At 40.8% G+C, this 20,000-nt stretch overlaps 1 protein-coding gene across 5 annotated transcripts in view; it reads right to left on the bottom strand.

Annotated features, from left to right (window-relative positions):
- The window catches only part of LOC112242149 (synaptojanin-2-binding protein), a 122,621-nt gene that overhangs the window by 60,335 nt on the left and 42,286 nt on the right, over nt 1–20,000 (bottom strand). For 4 of the 5 annotated variants that reach the window (XM_042316673.1, XM_042316675.1, XM_042316671.1 and 1 more), the window contains one exon: nt 2,283–2,356. In XM_042316673.1, coding sequence (XP_042172607.1) covers nt 2,283–2,356 — 74 coding nt within the window. Of the gene's footprint in view, nt 1–2,282; nt 2,357–15,309; nt 15,535–20,000 lie in introns of those variants that run through there. The other variant, XM_042316672.1, reaches the window with a different exon arrangement.

Raw genomic sequence — 20,000 nt, forward strand, 5'->3', positions numbered from 1 at the left:
GTGTGTGTGTGTGTGTGTGTGTGTGTGTGTGTGTGTGTGTGTGTGTGTGTGTGTGCATATGTGTGTGTGTGTGTGTGCGCATATGTGAATGTGTGTGTGTGTGCGCATATGTGTGTGTGTGTGTGTGTGTGTGTGTGTGTGTGTGCATATATGAATTTTTGTGTGTGTGTGCGCATATGTGAATTGTGTGTGTGTGTGCGCATATGTGAATTTGTGTGTGTGTGCATATGTGAATGTGTGTGTGTGTGCATACGTGAATGTGTGTGTGTGTGTGTGTGTGCATATATGAATTTGTGTGTATGTGTGTGTGTGCATATATGAATTTGTGTGTGTGTGCGCATATGTGAATTTGTGTGTGTGTGCGCATATGTGAATGTGTGTGTGTGTGCATATGTGAATGTGTGTGTGTGTGTGTGTGTGCATACGTGAATGTGTGTGTGTGTGTGTTTGTGCCTACGGGAATGTGTGTGTAATGTGTCTGTAGCCTTGTGCTGTCCCGGGGAGTGAACTGAGGACGATTGTAGTAAACAACTGATCTCCTTGTCATTATCCTGGCAGGACAGAACTCAGAGGTTAAAGCCTCACCACATGTCTCACTTCTCTACTACACATACACACGTGCACGCGCCCACACACACACACACACACACACACACACACACACACACACACACACACACACACACACACACACACACACACACACACACACACACACACACACACACACACACACACACACACACACACACACACACAGACTAGCTCTAAAACACTGGTAACTGTTATCTACAGTCTGTTTGTTTCAGTCTGTCTATGGACATGTACAAAACCCTGTACTGTCCTCTGCTCTTAGCCTAGTTTTCCTGCCACTTGATCTATATAGACAGGTTAACCTACAGTATAGATCCAGTCCTCATAGATCTATGACAGGTTAACCTACAGTATAGATCCAGTACTCATAGATCTATGACAGGTTAACCTACAGTATAGATCCAGTACTCATAGATCTATGACAGGTTAACCTACAGTATAGATCCAGTCCTCATAGATCTATGACAGGTTAACCTACAGTATAGATCCAGTACTCATAGATCTATGACAGGTTAACCTACAGTATAGATCCAGTACTCATAGATCTATGACAGGTTAACCTACAGTATAGATCCAGTACTCATAGATCTATGACAGGTTAACCTACAGTATAGATCCAGTACTCATAGATCTATGACAGGTTAACCTACAGTATAGATCCAGTCCTCATAGATCTATGACAGGTTAACCTACAGTATAGATCCAGTACTCATAGATCTATGACAGGTTAACCTACAGTATAGATCCAGTACTCATAGATCTATGACAGGTTAACCTACAGTATAGATCCAGTACTCATAGATCTATGACAGGTTAACCTACAGTATAGATCCAGTCCTCATAGATCTATGACAGGTTAACCTACAGTATAGATCCAGTCCTCATAGATCTATGACAGGTTAACCTACAGTATAGATCCAGTAATCATAGATCTGTCTTTCCCAGTCCAGTCTTCTCTCAGTCAGTAAATAGAATGTGTTCTAGACTTTCCCAGTCCAGTCTTCTCTCAGTCAGTAAATAGAATGTGTTCTAGACTTTCCCAGTCCAGTCTTCTCACAGTCAGTAAATAGAATGTGTTCTAGACTTTCCCAGTCCAGTCTTCTCACAGTCAGTAAATAGAATGTGTTCTAGACTTTCCCAGTCCAGTCTTCTCACAGTCAGTAAATAGAATGTGTTCTAGACTTTCCCAGTCCAGTCTTCTCACAGTCAGTAAATAGAATGTGTTCTAGACTTTCCCAGTCCAGTCCAGTCTTTCCCAGTCCAGTCTCACAGTCAGTAAATAGAATGTGTTCTAGACTTTCCCAGTCCAGTCTTCTCACAGTCAGTAAATAGAATGTGTTCTAGACTTTCCCAGTCCAGTCTTCTCACAGTCAGTAAATAGAATGTGTTCTAGACTTTCCCAGTCCATTCTCTCAGTCAGTAAATAGAATGTGTTCTAGACTTTCCCAGTCCATTCTCTCAGTCAGTAAATAGAATGTGTTCTAGACTTTCCCAGTCCATTCTCTCAGTCAGTAAATAGAATGGGCTGTTTGGGAAAGTTTTGTCAAAACGTGAGTATACCCACTTCTCCAAGCACCGCTACACCACTGGTCAGTACTGTGGCTAGCTGAGTGTGTTGTGGGATAGAATGTGTTAGGTTGTGAGTGTGTTGTGAGTGTGTTCTATTATAGAATGTGTTACAGACTTACCCAGTCCATTCTCACAGTCAGTAAATTCTATTTCATGAACGGCACGGTCTACCCCATACGGACCCATTAGTGTCCTAGAGGAGAGAGGAGAGGAGAGGAGAGAGGGAGAGGAGGAGAGGAGAGAGAGAGGAGAGGAGAGGAGAGGAGAGGAGAGGAGAGAGGAGAGGAGAGGAGATGGAGAGAGAGGAGGAGAGGAGAGGAGAGGAGAGGAGAGGAGAGGAGAGGAGAGGAGAGGAGGAGAGGAGAGGAGAGGAGAGGAGAGGAGAGGAGAGGAGAGGAGAATGGAGAGGAGAGGGAGAGGATGGAGAGGAGAGGAGAGGAGAGGAGAGGAGAGGAGAGGAGAGGGAGAGGAGAGAGGAGAGGAGAGGAGAGGAGAGGAGAGGAGAGGAGAGGAGAGGAGAGGAGAGGAGAGGGAGAGGAGAGGAGAGGAGAGGAGAGGAGAGGAGAGGAGAGGAGAGGAGAGGAGAGGAGAGGAGAGGAGAGGAGAGGAGAGGAGAGGAGAGGAGAGGAGAGGAGAGGAGAGGAAAAAGAGAATGGAGAAGGGGAAGAGAAAATGAAACAAAGTGAATCACCAACATCAGCTTTACATTGATTATCCAAGGTTTGACAACAAAGAAACTAACTAATTGACCGTATCCCAGAGCAGTAACCAATATACATCTCCATTATACAGTACACACATTTCCTGGTTTCACAGATTCCAGAACACCACCAGGCCACTAGAGCATCATTAAGCTGGTGCAGGTTTCACCATAGGGCTCTATTTGAATAGTTTTTTCAATATCAGCGCTGGCTGTAGCGCTGTAGGTCCGGGGGGTGTCAGAGATATTTATTGCTATTTTCATAGCGGGAATTATGAGTGCAAGACCGGGACGTGGCGCGAAACGGCTGAGCTTTGATGAGTAAATAAGTTGTAGGTGTGTCGATGCTTGGCCCCTCACTGGCCAATCAGAACATGGATTAAATTGAGATTTTGTGTCACTGATCTACACACAAAACCCCATAATGTCAAAGTGGATTTATGTTTTTAGAAATGTTTATAAATTCATTACAAATGAAAAGATTAAATGTCTTGAGTCAATAACCCAATAAACACTTCATTATATCAAGCCTAAATAAGCTCAGGAGTAAACATTTGCTTAACAAGTCACATAATAATTTGTATGGACTCAGTCAGTGTACAATAATTACATTTGAATGACTAACCCATCTCTGTACCCCACACATACAATTATCTATAAGGTCCCTCAGTTGAGCAGTGAATTTCAAGCACAGATTCAACCACAAAGATCAGGGAGGTTTTCCAAAGCCTCGCAAAGGGCACCTACATTATTAGTAGGGTAAAAGATGGGTAGATGGGTAAAAGATGGGTAAAAGATGGGTAGATGGGTAAAAGATGGGTAGATGGGTAAAAGATGGGTAGATGGGTAAAAGATGGGTAGATGGGTAAAAAAAAGCAGACATTGAATATCCCTTTGAGTATGGTGAAGTTATTAATTACACTTTGGATGGTGTATCAATACACCCAGTCACCACAATGATACAGGCGTCCTTCCTAACTCAGTTGCCGGAGAGGAAGGAAACCACTCAGGGATTTCACCATGAGGCCAATGGTGACTTTAAAACAGTTACAGAGTTTAATAGCTGTGACAGGTTACAACGGAGGATGGATCAACAACATTGTAGTGACTCCACAACACTAATACAAATATTACAAACATGCATCATGTCTGCAATAAGGCACAGAACAAGTACTGCAAAAAAATATGGCAAATAAAGTGAACTTTTTTCCTGAATAAAAAGCCTTATTTTTGGGGGGCCAAAACCAACACAACACATCAATGCACTCTTCATGATGGTGGTGGCTGCATCAGATTCTTTACTGTAGTTTCTTTACTTAAATATGGTCTTACCTCTACTTCTTCAACTGCATTGTTGGTTAAGTAAGCATTTCACAGTACACCTGTTGTATGTGACAAATATAATTTGATTTTGATTCATGGGTATACTTATCTTCGGTAAGGTTTTTTTTTTTTAGGTTTAAAAATAAACGGAATAGAGATAAGCACAGGCAAAATCCTAAAGGAAAACCAGGTACTGTCTGTCGGCTTTCCAACAGACACAAATTCCCCTGTGTTTCTCTATTGGCCTTTTGTTCTCTGTGTGAACCATGGAGGTACTGGTAAGCAATGACAATCTGCACTGTCTGCACAATCTCTCGGGGTATGGGATCTAGCCTTCTGATTCAGCCCCCCAGGGCAGTGGGGAATATCAGTATTTCAGTGTGAGAGGCTCCATGGACACGTCACAGAGGACAAAAGACTCCTGTAACTAAGACAATGAGAGGTCGACGTACGTACAAATGAACCAAGCAAGTCGCTGTTATTAGAGGGTTGAGTATTGAAGTCGTTGGTGAAAGCGGGTAGACCAAACGTTGGCTTTAGGGATAGAAAGTGAATGTTTGGAAAGAAGGGAGTCATAAGGAGGAATGTGTTCTTTAGGAGACCATTGACAAGAAGAGACAGTCGTCTTGTGTTGATAAATGGTAGAGTACTTCTGGTAGTATGCAGGTCTAATAGAGGACCTTTACCTGATGAAGATAAACCTCATCACAATGACCTACTATAGATCACCTGCAGATTGTATTATCTATTCAGGTCTAATAGAGGACCTTTAACTGATGAAGATAAACCTCATCACAATGACCTACTATAGATCACCTGCAGATTGTATTATCTATTCAGGTCTAATAGAGGACCTTTACCTGATGAAGATAAACCTCATCACAATGACCTACTATAGGTCACCTGCAGATTGTATTATCTATTCAGGTCTAATAGAGGACCTTTAACTGATGAAGATAAACCTCATCACAATGACCTACCATAGATCACCTGCAGATTGTATTATCTATTCAGGTCTAATAGAGGACCTTTACCTGATGAAGATAAACCTCATCACAATGACCTACTATAGATCACCTGCAGATTGTATTATCTATTCAGGTCTAATAGAGGACCTTTACCTGATGAAGATAAACCTCATCACAATGACCTACTATAGATCACCTGCAGATTGTATTATCTATTCAGGTCTAATAGAGGACCTGATGAAGATAAACCTCATCACAATGACCTACTATAGATCACCTGCAGATTGTATTATCTATTCAGGTCTAATAGAGGACCTTTATGAAGATAAACCTCATCACAATGACCTACTATAGACCTGCAGATTGTATTATCCTTTACCTGATGAAGATAAACCTCATCACAATGACCTACTATAGATCACCTGCAGATTGTATTATCTATTCAGGTCTAATAGAGAAGACCAATGACCTTATAGGTCAAGATAAACCTAGAGGACCTTTATGAAGATAAACCTCATCACAATGACCTACTATAGATCACCTGCAGATTGTATTATCTATTCAGGTCTAATAGAGGACCTTTACCTGATGAAGATAAACCTCATCACAATGACCTACTATAGTCACCTGCAGATTGTATTATCTATTCAGGTCTAATAGAGGACCTTTACCTGATGAAGATAAACCTCATCACAATGACCTACTATAGGTCACCTGCAGATTGTATTATCTATTCAGGTCTAATAGAGGACCTTTATGAAGATAAACCTCATCACAATGACCTACTATAGATCACCTGCAGATTGTATTATCTATGCAAGTCTAATAGAGGACCTTTACCTGATGAAGATAAACCTCATCACAATGACCTACTATAGGTCACCTGCAGATTGTATTATCTATTCAGGTCTAATAGATCACAATGACCTATTCACTGATGAAGATAAACCTCATCACAATGACCTTTAGGTCTATACCTGCAGATGTATTATCTATTCAGGTCTAATAGAGGACCTTTACCTGATGAAGATAAACCTCATCACAATGACCTACTATAGGTCACCTGCAGATTGTATTATCTATTCAGGTCTAATAGAGGACCTTTACCTGATGAAGATAAACCTCATCACAATGACCTACTATAGGTCACCTGCAGATTGTATTATCTATGCAAGTCTAATAGAGGACCTTTACCTGATGAAGATAAACCTCATCACAATGACCTACTATAGGTCACCTGCAGATTGTATTATCTATGCAAGTCTAATAGAGGACCTTTACCTGATGAAGATAAACCTCATCACAATGACCTACTATAGATCACCTGCAGATATTATTATCTATTCAGGTCTAATAGAGGACATTTATGAAGATAAAGAGCACCACTTCAGCACTTGGAGGCTGGAACATTCAGTCTGCTCTGCTCTTCTAGAACTAAAGCATTGATTCTTAGAGTCTTAGAGCTGTGGGATTAAAAGTGTAACAGAACATCAACCCACCACCACCTCCACCAAATGACAATAGAGAAACAAAGCAGCCATCTTTGTCCACTGACTAGACATTTATGATTAACATATTTGAGTGGAGAGGAGTGACACAAACACTGAACAATGTGGCAGTAAGCATACGGCATAGATACAAAGATACTAGACACTGAACCATGTGGCAGTAAGCATACAGCATAGATACAATGATACTAGACACTGAACCATGTGGCACTAAGAATACAGCATAGATACAAAGATACTAGACACTGAACCATGTGGCAGTAAGCATATGGCATAGATACAAAGATACTAGACACTGAACCATGTGGCACTAAGTATACAGCATAGATACAAAGATACTAGACACTGAACCATGTGGCAGTAAGCATACAGCATAGATACAATGATACTAGACACTGAACCATGTGGCAGTAAGCATACAATATACAGTTGGAAGTTTACATACACTTAGGTTGGAGTCATTAAAACAAATTTTTCAACCACTCCACAAATGTCTTGTTAACAAACTATAGTTTTGGCAAGTCGGTTAGGACATCTACTTTGTGCATGACACAAGTCATTTTACCAACAATGGTTTACAGACAGATTATTTCACTTATAATTCACTGTATCACAATTCCAGTGGGTCAGACGTTTACATACACTAAGTTGACTGTGCCTTTAAACAGCTTGGAAAATTCCAGAAAATGATGTCAGGGCTTTAGAAGCTTCTGATAGTCTAATTGACATAATTTGAGTCAATTGGAGATGTACCTGTGGATGTATTTCAAGGCCTACCTTCAAACTCAGTGCCTCTTTGCTTGACATCATGGGAAAATCAAAAGAAATCAGCCAAGACCTCAGAAAAAAATTGTAGACCTCCACAAGTCTGGTTCATCCTTGGGAGCAATTTCCAAACACCTGAAGGTACCACGTTCATCTGTACAAACAATAGTACGCAAGTATAAACACCATGGGACCACGCAGCCTTCATACCGCTCAGGAAGGGGACGCGTTCTGTCTCCTAGAGATGAACGTACTTTGGTGCGAAAAGTGCAAATCGATCCCAGAACAACAGCAAAGGACTTTGTGAAGATGCTGGAAGAAACAGGTACAAAAGTATCTATATCCACAGTAAAACGAGTCCTATATCGACATAACCTGAAAAGGCCGCTCAGCAAGGAAGAAGCCACTGCTCCAAAACCACCATTAAAAAGCAAGACTATGGTTTGCAACTGCACATGGGGACAAAGATCGTACTTTTTGGAGAAACGTCCTCTGGTCTGATGAAACAAAAATATAACTGTTTGTTCATAATGACCATCGTTATGTTTGGAGGAAAATGGGGGGCCTTGCAAGCCGAAGAACACCATCCCAACCGTGAAGCATGGAGGTGGCAGCATCATGTTGTGGGTGTACTTTGCTGCAGGAGGGACTGGTGCACTTCACAAAATAGATGGCATCATGAGGGAGGAAAATTATGTGGATATATTGAAGCAACATCTCAAGACATCAGTCAGGAAGTTAAAGCTTGGTCGCAAATGGGGTCTTACAAATGGACAATGACCCCAAGCATAATTCCAAAGTTGTGGCAAAATGGCTTAAGGACAACAAAGTCAAGGTATTGGAGTGGCCATCACAAAGCCGTGACCTCAATCCCATAGAAAATGTGTGGGCAGAACTGAAAAAGCATGTGCAAGCAAGGAGGCCTACAAACCTGACTCAGTTACACCAGTTCTGTCAGGAGGAATGGGCCAGAATCCACCCAACTTATTGTGGGAAGCTTGTGGAAGGCTACCCGAAATGTTTGACCCAGGTTAAACAATGTAAAGGCAATGCTACCAAATACTAATTGAGTGTATGTAAATTTCTGACCCCCTGGGAATGTGATGAAAGAAATAAAAGCTGAAATAAATCATTCTCTCTAATCTAATTCTGACATGTCACATTCTTAAAATAGAGTGGTAATCCTAACTGACCTAAAACAGGGAATTTTTACTAGGATTAAATGTCAGGAATTGTGAAAAACGGAGTTTAAATGTATTTGGCTGTGTATGTAAACTTCCGACTTCAACTGTAGATACCATTATACTAGACACTGAACCATCTGGTAATAAGCATACAGCATAGATACAAATATACTAGACACTGATCCATCATTCTACTTCTATGGTATTCAGTGAAGGAGGGGAATCCCTGTGGTTCCCAAACATTGTTGGTGTACTACAGGTTCTCTCCAACCTGTTCCTGGAGAGCTACCCACCTGTAGGTTTACACTCCAACCCTGTTCCTGGAGAGCTACAGTCCTGTAGGTTTTAACTCCAACCCTGTTCCTGGAGAGCTACAGTCTTGTAGGTTTACACTCCAACCCTGTTCCTGGAGAGCTACCCTCCTGTAGGTTTACACTCTAACCCTGTTCCTAGAGAGCTACCCTCCTATAGATTTTAACTCCAACCTTGTTCCTGGAGAGCTACAGTCTTGTAGGTTTACACTCCATCCCTGTTCCTGGAGAGCTACCCTCCTTAACTCCAACCCTGTTCCTAGAGAGCTACCCTCCTATAGATTTTAACTCCAAACCTGTTCCTGGAAAGCCACCCTCCTGTAGGTTTCTGGATAGTAGCTCTCCAGGAACAGGGTTGGAGAGCCTTGATCTACTATGAACCAAATTGTTAACCCTTGTTACACCGTTGTGACCCAACTCATAAACCAAACACAATCTGTAGCCACCAAATGACAACCCAAATCAACACAGAAACAAAGCAGATTTGTCTTTGTCCATTGACAAGAAAGCTGTCTGATAATCATCTTATAGAGGAGGGGAACACAGCCAGGAAGCAATATGTCTGAAATTCATCTGAGAGAGGAGGGGGACACAGCCAGGAAGCAATATGTCTGAAATTCATCTGAGAGAGGAGGGGAACACAGCCAGGAAGTACTTTGTCTGATAATCATTTGAGAGAGGACGGGAACACAGTCAGGAAGTACTATGTCTGATAATCATTTGAGAGAGGAGGGGAACACAGCCAGGAAGTACTATGTCTGATAATCATTTGAGAGAGGAGGGGAACACAGCCAGGAAGTACCATGTCTGATAATCATTTGAGAGAGGAGGGGAACACAGCCAGGAAGTACCATGTCTGAAAATCACAGAGCAGAAGACATGGACAGATCTTCTACTTCTCTGATGTCCACAGCAGGAGTGTTATTCTTATTCTTTGTCTCCTGACCCCTCCTGTCTCAGCCTCCAGTATTTATGCTGCAGTAGTTTATGTGTCGGGGGGCTAGGGTCAGTTTGTTATATCTGGAGTACTTCTCCTGTCCTATTTGGTGTCCTGTGTGAATTTAAGTACGCTCTCTATAATTCTCTCTTTCTTTCTCTCTCTCGGAGGACCTGAGCCCTAGGACTATGCCTCAGGACTACCTGACATGATGACTCCTTGCTGTCCCCAGTCCACCTGGCCGTGCTGCTGCTCCAGTTTCAACTGTTCTGCTTTATTATTATTGGACCATGCTGGTCATTTATGAACATTTGAACATCTTGTCCATGTTCTGTTATAATCTCCACCCGGCACAGCCAGAAGAGGACTGCCCCCCCCCCCCTCATAGCCTGGTTCCTCTCTAGGTTTCTTCCTAGGTTTTGGCCTTTCTAGGGAGATTTTCCTAGCCACCGTGCTTCTACACCTGCATTGCTTGCTGTTTGGGGTTTTAGGCTGGGTTTCTGTACAGCACTTTGAGATATCAGCTGATGTACGAAGGGCTATATAAATACATTTGATTTGATTTATGGTTGAATGGTTCTTCCCTCATGTTTGGGATCTGCTGTATGTCACAACCAAAGTGATTTTCATATGTCCTCGTGGAACTGTGACCCATAGTAATAAAACCAAACAATATCACTAGCCAATATCTTTATCCAGAACCCATGGCTTCAGACTCAACCCAGTATCAACTACTGTAGCTGTAGCCCCTCACTGGACCGAGAGTCCAAATGCACCATTTAGGAAACCATTTGTTCTATTATTGCCACCAATCCCAACTCTATTCTGGCTCTATTTTCTATTTAGTCTATTCTCTCTGTGAAAATCAGCTCATATTGGCACCAGTCCCAACTCTATTCTGGCTCTATTTTCTATTTGGTCTATTCTCTCTGTGAAAATCAGCTCATATTGGCACCAGTCCCAACTCTATTCTGGCTCTATTTTCTATTTGGTCTATTCTCTCTGTGAAAATCAGCTCATATTGGCACCAGTCCCAACTCTATTCTGGCTCTATTTTCTATTTGGTCTATTCTCTCTGTGAAAATCAGCTCATATTGGCACCAGTCCCAACTCTATTCTGGCTCTATTTTCTATTTGGTCTATTCTCTCTGTGAAAATCAGCTCATATTGGCACCAGTCCCAACTCTATTCTGGACTCTATTTTCTATTTGGTCTATTCTCTCTGTGAAAATCAGCTCATATTGGCACCAGTCCCAACTCTATTCTGGCTCTATTTTCTATGTGGTCTATTCTCTCTGTGAAAATCAGCTCATATAAACACGTTGAACAGCCTTGCCAAATTCCCCACTAATTCTCCTGTCAACGTTTTCATTTGGAGATTTGGGATAGTTAAGACTAAAATCCTGATTTCCTTTTTGGTTCTGTTTCAGGTCAGATTGGACTAACAGTTGTTACATAGCAAATATCTAACAGAGGGTCACAAAATAATACAATAATACTGGGTTTTGGCATTAACTTCCCAAATGCATCCATAATAGGCTACAATGTAGTGTAATAATAGCTCAATACAGGCTGTGGTGTTATAACAAGCTGGCAGGGAGAGATTAGTGCTGTGTATGTATGTGGTCTTCACAACTAACCAACCCTATTCCATCTCCCTGCATCATTGCCCACATGGAGAGATGGAGAGGGGTGCGTGACTGACCGGATGAGCTGTGTAGGCTACACTCAAATTACAGTGTAGTTTATTGTATCCTCGTTATGAAAATACACTAAATATAGACTACACACTGGGTAAAATACACTAAAGATAGGGTACACACTGGGTAAAATACACTAAAGATAGACTACACACTGGGTAAAATACACTAAATATAGACTACACACTGGGTAAAATACACTAAATATAGACTACACACTGGGTAAAATACACTAAAGATAGACTACACACTGGGTAAAATACACTAAAGATAGACTACACACTGGGTAAAATACACTAAAGATAGACTACACACTGGGTAAAATACACTAAAGATAGACTACACACTGGGTAAAATACACTAAAGATAGACTACACACTGGGTAAAATACACTAAAGATAGACTACACACTGGGTAAAATACACTAAAGATAGACTACACACTGGGTAAAATAGACTACACACTGGGTAAAAAATACACTAAAGATGCTACACACTGGGTAAAATAGACTACAAAAAAATACACACACTAAAGATAGACTACACACTGGGTAAAATACACTAAAGATAGACTACACACTGGGTAAAATACACTAGGGTACACACTGGGTAAAATAGACTACACACTGGGTAAAAAACTACACACTGGGTAAAATACACTAAAGATAGGACTACACACTGGGTAAAATACACTAAAGATAGACTACACACTGGGTAAAATAGGACTACACACTGGGTAAAAAATACATAGATAGGGTACACACTGGGTAAAATACACTAAAGATAGACTACACACTGGGTAAAATACACTAAAAAGATACACACTGGGTAAAATACACTAAAGATAGACTACACACTGGGTAAAATACACTAAAGATAGACTACACACTGGGTAAAATACACTAAAGATAGACTACACACTGGGTAAAATAGGCTAAAGATAGACTACACACTGGGTAAAATACACTAAAGATAGACTACACACTGGGTAAAATACACTAAAGATAGACTACACACTGGGTAAAATAGGCTAAAGATAGACTACACACTGGGTAAAAGAGACTAAAGATAGACTACACACTGGGTAAAATAGACTACACACTGGGTAAAATACACTAAAGATAGACTACACACTGGGTAAAATACACTAAAGATAGACTACACACTGGGTAAAATACACTAAAGGACTACACAAAAATACATAAAGATAGACTACACACTGGGTAAAATACACTAAAGATAGACTACACACTGGGTACTAAAATAGACTACACACTAAAGATAGACTACACACTAAAGATAGACTACACACTGGGTAAAATACACTAAAGATAGACTACTGGGTAAAATAGACTACACACTGGGTAAAATACACTAAAGATAGACTACACACTGGGTAAAATACACTAAAGATAGGGTACACACTGGGTAAAATACACTAAAGATAGACTACACACTGGGTAAAATACACTAAAGATAGACTACACACTGGGTAAAATACACTAAAGATAGACTACACACTGGGTAAAATAGACTACACACTGGGTAAAATAGACTACACACTGGGTAAAATACACTAAAGATAGACTACACACTGGGTAAAATACACTAAAGATAGACTACACACTGGGTAAAATACACTAAAGATAGACTACACACTAAAAAACTACACTGGGTAAAAAATACACTGTAAAATAATATAGACTACACACTGGGTAAAATACTAAAGATAGACTACACACTGGGTAAAATAGACTACACACTGGGTAAAAAATAGACTACACACTGGGTAAAATACACTAAAGATAGACTACACACTGGGTAAAATACACTAAAGATAGACTACACACTGGGTAAAATACACTAAAGATAGACTACACACTGGGTAAAATAGACTACACACTGGGTAAAATACACTAAAGATAGACTACACACTGGGTAAAATACACTAAAGATAGACTACACACTGGGTAAAATACACTAAAGGTAGGCTACACACTGGGTAAAATAGACTACACACTGGGTAAAATACACTAAAGATAGACTACACACTGGGCAAAATACACTAAAGATAGACTACACACTGGGTAAAATACACTGAATATAGACTACACACTGGGTAAAATACACTACACACTGGGTAAAATAGACTACACACTGGGTAAAATACACTAAAGATAGACTACACACTGGGTAAAATACACTAAAGATAGACTACACACTGGGTAAAATACACTAAAGATAGACTACACACTGGGTAAAATAGACTACACACTGGGTAAAATAGACTACACACTAGGTAAAATACTACAGATAGGCTACACACTGGGTAAAATACACAAAAGATAGACTACACACTGGGTAAAATAAAATACACTAAAAATAGACTACACACTGGGTAAAATAAAATAGACTACACACTGGGTAAAAACATACAGATAGGCTACACACTGGGTAAAATAGACTACACACTGGGTAAAATACACTAAAGATAGACTACACACTGGGTAAAAATAAAGATAGACTACACACTGGGTAAAATAGACTACACACTGGGTAAAATAGACTACACACTGGGTAAAATACACTAAAGATAGACTACACACTACAAAAGTAGTAAAATAGACTACACACTGGGTAAAATACACTAAAGATAGACTACACACTGGGTAAAATAGACTACACACTGGGTAAAATACACTAAAGATAGACTACACACTGGGTAAAATAGACTACACACTGGGTAAAATAGACTACACACTGGGTAAAATACACTAAAGATAGACTACACACTGGGTAAAATAGACTACACACTGGGTAAAATACACTAAAGATAGACTACACACTGGGTAAAATAGACTACACACTGGGTAAAATAGACTACACACTGGGTAAAATAGACTACACACTGGGTAAAATACACTAAAGATAGACTACACACTGGGTAAAATAGACTACACACTGGGTAAAATACACTAAAGATAGACTACACACTGGGTAAAATAGACTACACACTGGGTAAAATAGACTACACACTGGGTAAAATACACTAAAGATAGACTACACACTGGGTAAAATACACTAAAGATAGACTACACACTGGGTAAAATACACTAAAGATAGACTACACACTGGGTAAAATACACTAAAGATAGACTACACACTGGGTAAAATACACTAAAGATAGACTACACACTGGGTAAAATACACTACAGATAGACTACACACTGGGTAAAATACACTAAAGATAGACTACACACTGGGTTAAATACACTAGTATTACATTTGTTCTTTATCAACAACAATTTAGCCGGCGCAACACAACTCCAAACATTATTGTAATTCATCAAACCTGCAAAGAAATGTGCATTTTTCTAATACATTCGTTTAAACTACATTATATATTGTGTTCACACACAAAAAAAAGGATATATCCTACAGTGAATTGCACTTTCAAAACAGAATTTGTCGTCTATCGGCCTTCTGCGGTGGAGAAACGGACAGCAGCTTTGAAACGCACCATTCAAAGGCGCGCTTTAAAATCCGTTTTTCAATAAATTGACAGCCTAAACAAAGTACATTCTGGTCATCAACGGTTTTAATAATAGCCTAGTATTCCTATATATATATATATATATATATATATATAAAAACGTGTTCAAGAAGGTAAAAAGCGGATTTGTAAAACACATCATCATTCTTTCACAAACACCTGCTCCGCTCCCCTCTTCCTCTCTTCACCGGAGTTTACCTGCTAATGATAACTGCTCCTTTGTACATGACAGAAAACGTTGGCATATTGACTCCCAATAGTTCAGTCGACCGTCGGTCGGTCGGTCGGTCGGTCGGTCGCCAGGCAACGTAGAATTCTATTCCATCGTCCTTCTTCCGGAGTCCAAAGCCCGCGCTCTCAGCCGCTCAGCGCGCAGGGGTCTTCCTTTCGCTCGAGCCACATGATCGTCTGTCTGCAGCACTCTAATTCCGCGCGCAGTTTCACGGATCGTCGTTCCAACGTTCTAAAACGTCACCGACTTCAATAGATTAAAAACATCTCTCTTTTATGGCCCTTCTCTTCTCTTACGGAATGAAACGGGAGACAGCAAAACCAAAAAGCAATCAAGTTCATTTTCTAGTTGCCTACTTTGAAGTTATTATTACATATTTTTATCGTCCGTTGGTCAGTTTGAAAGTTTGTTGAAAGAATGTGTTGGCATATGTATGGACAGCTGTAGCCTAGATGTTAGGAGAAAAGCTTCTGTAGGGGCCTTTGGTTGCTTTTACAGGATCCACCCGACAGAGGCCTGGACCAGAGACACTCTGAGGCCTGATAGAGTTGGATAAGGACTAAGCCTGTCACGTTTAGCTTTATATGGCTCTTATTTTGCATTAACCATCTGCTGTATGTCCAATTGTGAGCCTTTTGTTGCATAGAGTTGCATAAACACAGCATGTCCCTGGTCCAGACAACTGTTACGTTTCGGTTTGCTGTTTGGAAATACATAACATTTGGCTGACTAACAATAAAGCCAGGTGGTGGACGGATGTTTGATCCAACAAAAGTCCTTCTCACTCCATTTAGACCCAAACATGTAATCTCTTGAGACATTAGTTCCATTGATATGACTTATAAACTAGAGTAGTGATGTGATCCGGGGTGCATCTGTGTTTGTGTGTGTGTGTGTGTGCCTGTTCAGTGTACACTTGTCTGTCCATCCGTCTGTCTGTCTGTCCATCCGTCTGTCTGCACACATGATCGTGTTTGTCTGTGGATGTGTGTGTGTGTCTCTGTGTGTTATCCTGTTCTGAGAATCCTGCCCTGAGGGCACTTCCTGTCTCTCTCTCTGTGATCCAGTCAGTCTGGACTATTAATTAGGTAATAACAGGATTAAAATTTGTACACAGCTCTATCTATGTTGAGTCCACAACACAACACAACTCAACTCAACACAATACAACACTATACAATACAATACAACACAACACAATACAAAAGGAGAGGAACAGAGAGAATCAGAGAATAAGAGAGGTACTATTGAACGGTCATCTAGCCTAACTCTCTGAGAAAGGACAGTAAAGTCTGGTGATAAGGGACAGTAAAGTCTGGTGATAAGGGACAGTAAAGTCTGTTGATACAGGACTGTAAAGTCTGGTGATAAGGGACAGTAAAGTCTGGTGATAAGGGACAGTAAAGTCTGGTGATACAGGACAGTAAAATCTGGTGATACAGGACAGTAAAGTCTGGTGATACAGGACAGTAAAGTCTGGTGATACAGGACAGTAAAGTCTGGTGATACAGGACAGTAAAGTCTGGTGATAAGAGACAGTAAAGTCTGGTGATAAGGGACAGTAAAGTCTGGTGATACAGGACAGTAAAATCTGGTGATAAGGGACAGTAAAGTCTGTTGATACAGGACTGTAAAGTCTGGTGATAAGGGACAGTAAAGTCTGGTGATAAGGGACAGTAAAGTCTGGTGATACAGGACAGTAAAATCTGGTGATACAGGACAGTAAAGTCTGGTGATAAGGGACAGTAAAGTCTGGTGATAAGGGACAGTAAAGTCTGTTGATACAGGACTGTAAAGTCTGGTGATAAGGGACAGTAAAGTCTGGTGATAAGGGACAGTAAAGTCTGGTGATACAGGACAGTAAAATCTGGTGATACAGGACAGTAAAGTCTGGTGATACAGGACAGTAAAGTCTGGTGATACAGGACAGTAAAGTCTGGTGATACAGGACAGTAAAGTCTGGTGATAAGAGACAGTAAAGTCTGGTGATAAGGGACAGTAAAGTCTGGTGATACAGGACAGTAAAATCTGGTGATAAGGGACAGTAAAGTCTGGTGATACAGGACAGTAAAGTCTGGTGATACAGGACAGTCAAGTCTGGTGATACAGGACAGTAAAGTCTGGTGATAAGGGACAGTAAAGTTTGGTGATACAGGACAGTAAAGTCTGGTGATACAGGACAGTAAAGTCTGGTGATACAGGGCATTTGGTGATACAGGAAAGTCTGGTGATAAGGGACAGTAAAGTCTGGTGATAAGGACAGTAAAGTCTGGTGATAAGGGACAGTAAAATCTGGTGATACAGGACAGTAAAGTCTGGTGATACAGGACAGTAAAGTCTGGTGATACAGGACAGTAAAGTCTGGTGATACAGGACAGTAAAGTCTGGTGATACAGGACAGTAAAGTCTGGTGATACAGGGCAGTAAAGTATTTGGTGATACAGGACTGTAAAGTCTGGTGATAAGGGACAGTAAAGTCTGGTGATAAGGGACAGTAAAGTCTGGTGATAAGGGACAGTAAAGTCTGGTGATACAGGACAGTAAAATCTGGTGATACAGGACAGTAAAGTCTGGTGATACAGGACAGTAAAGTCTGGTGATACAGGACAGTAAAGTCTGGTGATACAGGACAGTAAAGTCTGGTGATACAGGACAGTAAAGTCTGGTGATAAGGGACAGTAAAGTCTGGTGATAAGGGACAGTAAAGTCTGGTGATACAGGACAGTAAAATCTGGTGATAAGGGACAGTAAAGTCTGGTGATACAGGACAGTAAAGTCTGGTGATACAGGACAGTCAAGTCTGGTGATACAGGACAGTAAAGTCTGGTGATAAGGGACAGTAAAGTCTGGTGATACAGGACAGTAAAGTCTGGTGATACAGGACAGTAAAGTCTGGTGATACAGGACAGTAAAGTATTTGGTGATACAGGACTGTAAAGTCTGGTGATAAGGGACAGTAAAGTCTGGTGATAAGGGACAGTAAAATCTGGTGATACAGGACAGTAAAGTATTTGGTGATACAGGACTGTAAAGTCTGGTGATAAGGGACAGTAAAGTCTGGTGATAAGGGACAGTAAAGTCTGGTGATACAGGACAGTAAAATCTGGTGATAAGGGACAGTAATGTCTGGTGATACAGGACAGTAAAGTATTTGGTGATACAGGACAGTAAAGTCTGGTGATACAGGACAGTAAAGTATTTGGTGATACAGGACTGTAAAGTCTGGTGATAAGGGACAGTAAAGTCTGGTGATAAGGGACAGTAAAGTCTGGTGATAAGGGACAGTAAAGTCTGGTGATAAGGGACAGTAAAGTCTGGTGATACAGGACAGTAAAGTCTGGTGATAAGGGACAGTAAAGTCTGGTGATACAGGACAGTAAAGTCTGGTGATAAGGGACAGTAAAGTCTGGTGATACGGGACAGTAAAGTCTGGTGATAAGGGACAGTAAAGTATTTGGTGATACAGGACTGTAAAGTCTGGTGATAAGGGACAGTAAAGTCTGGTGATACAGGACAGTAAAGTCTGGTGATACAGGACAGTCAAGTCTGGTGATACAGGACAGTAAAGTCTGGTGATAAGGGACAGTAAAGTTTGGTGATACAGGACAGTAAAGTCTGGTGATACAGGACAGTAAAGTCTGGTGATACAGGACAGTAAAGTATTTGGTGATACAGGACTGTAAAGTCTGGTGATAAGGGACAGTAAAATCTGGTGATAAGGGACAGTAAAGTCTGGTGATACAGGACAGTAAAGTATTTGGTGATACAGGACTGTAAAGTCTGGTGATAAGGGACAGTAAAGTCTGGTGATAAGGGACAGTAAAGTCTGGTGATACAGGACAGTAAAATCTGGTGATAAGGGACAGTAATGTCTGGTGATACAGGACAGTAAAGTATTTGGTGATACAGGACAGTAAAGTCTGGTGATACAGGACAGTAAAGTATTTGGTGATACAGGACTGTAAAGTCTGGTGATAAGGGACAGTAAAGTCTGGTGATAAGGGACAGTAAAGTCTGGTGATAAGGGACAGTAAAGTCTGGTGATACAGGACAGTAAAGTCTGGTGATACAAGACAGTAAAGTCTGGTGATAAGGGACAGTAAAGTCTGGTGATACGGGACAGTAAAGTCTGGTGATAAGGGACAGTAAAGTCTGGTGATAAGGGACAGTAATGTCTGGTGATACAGGACAGTAAAGTCTGGTGATACAGGACAGTAAAGTCTGGTGATACAGGACAGTAAAGTCTGGTGATACAGGACAGTAAAGTCTGGTGATAAGGGACAGTAATGTCTGGTGATACAGGACTGTAAAGTCTGGTGATAAGGGACAGTAAAGTCTGGTGATACAGGACAGTAAAGTCTGGTGATACAGGACAGTCATGTATTTGGTGATACAGGACAGTAAAGTATTTGGTGATACAGGACAGTAAAGTATTTGGTGATACAGGACTGTAAAGTATTTGGTGATACAGGACTGTAAAGTCTGGTGATAAGGGACAGTAAAGTCTGGTGATACAGGACAGTAAAGTCTGGTGATAAGGGACAGTAAAGTCTGGTGATACAGGACAGTAAAGTCTGGTGATACAGGACAGTAAAGTCTGGTGATACAGGACTGTAAAGTCTGGTGATAAGGGACAGTAAAGTCTGGTGATACAGGA

The sequence above is a fragment of the Oncorhynchus tshawytscha genome, unplaced genomic scaffold (genome assembly GCF_018296145.1).
Source record: "Oncorhynchus tshawytscha isolate Ot180627B unplaced genomic scaffold, Otsh_v2.0 Un_contig_6540_pilon_pilon, whole genome shotgun sequence".
Lineage (NCBI taxonomy): Eukaryota > Metazoa > Chordata > Actinopteri > Salmoniformes > Salmonidae > Oncorhynchus > Oncorhynchus tshawytscha.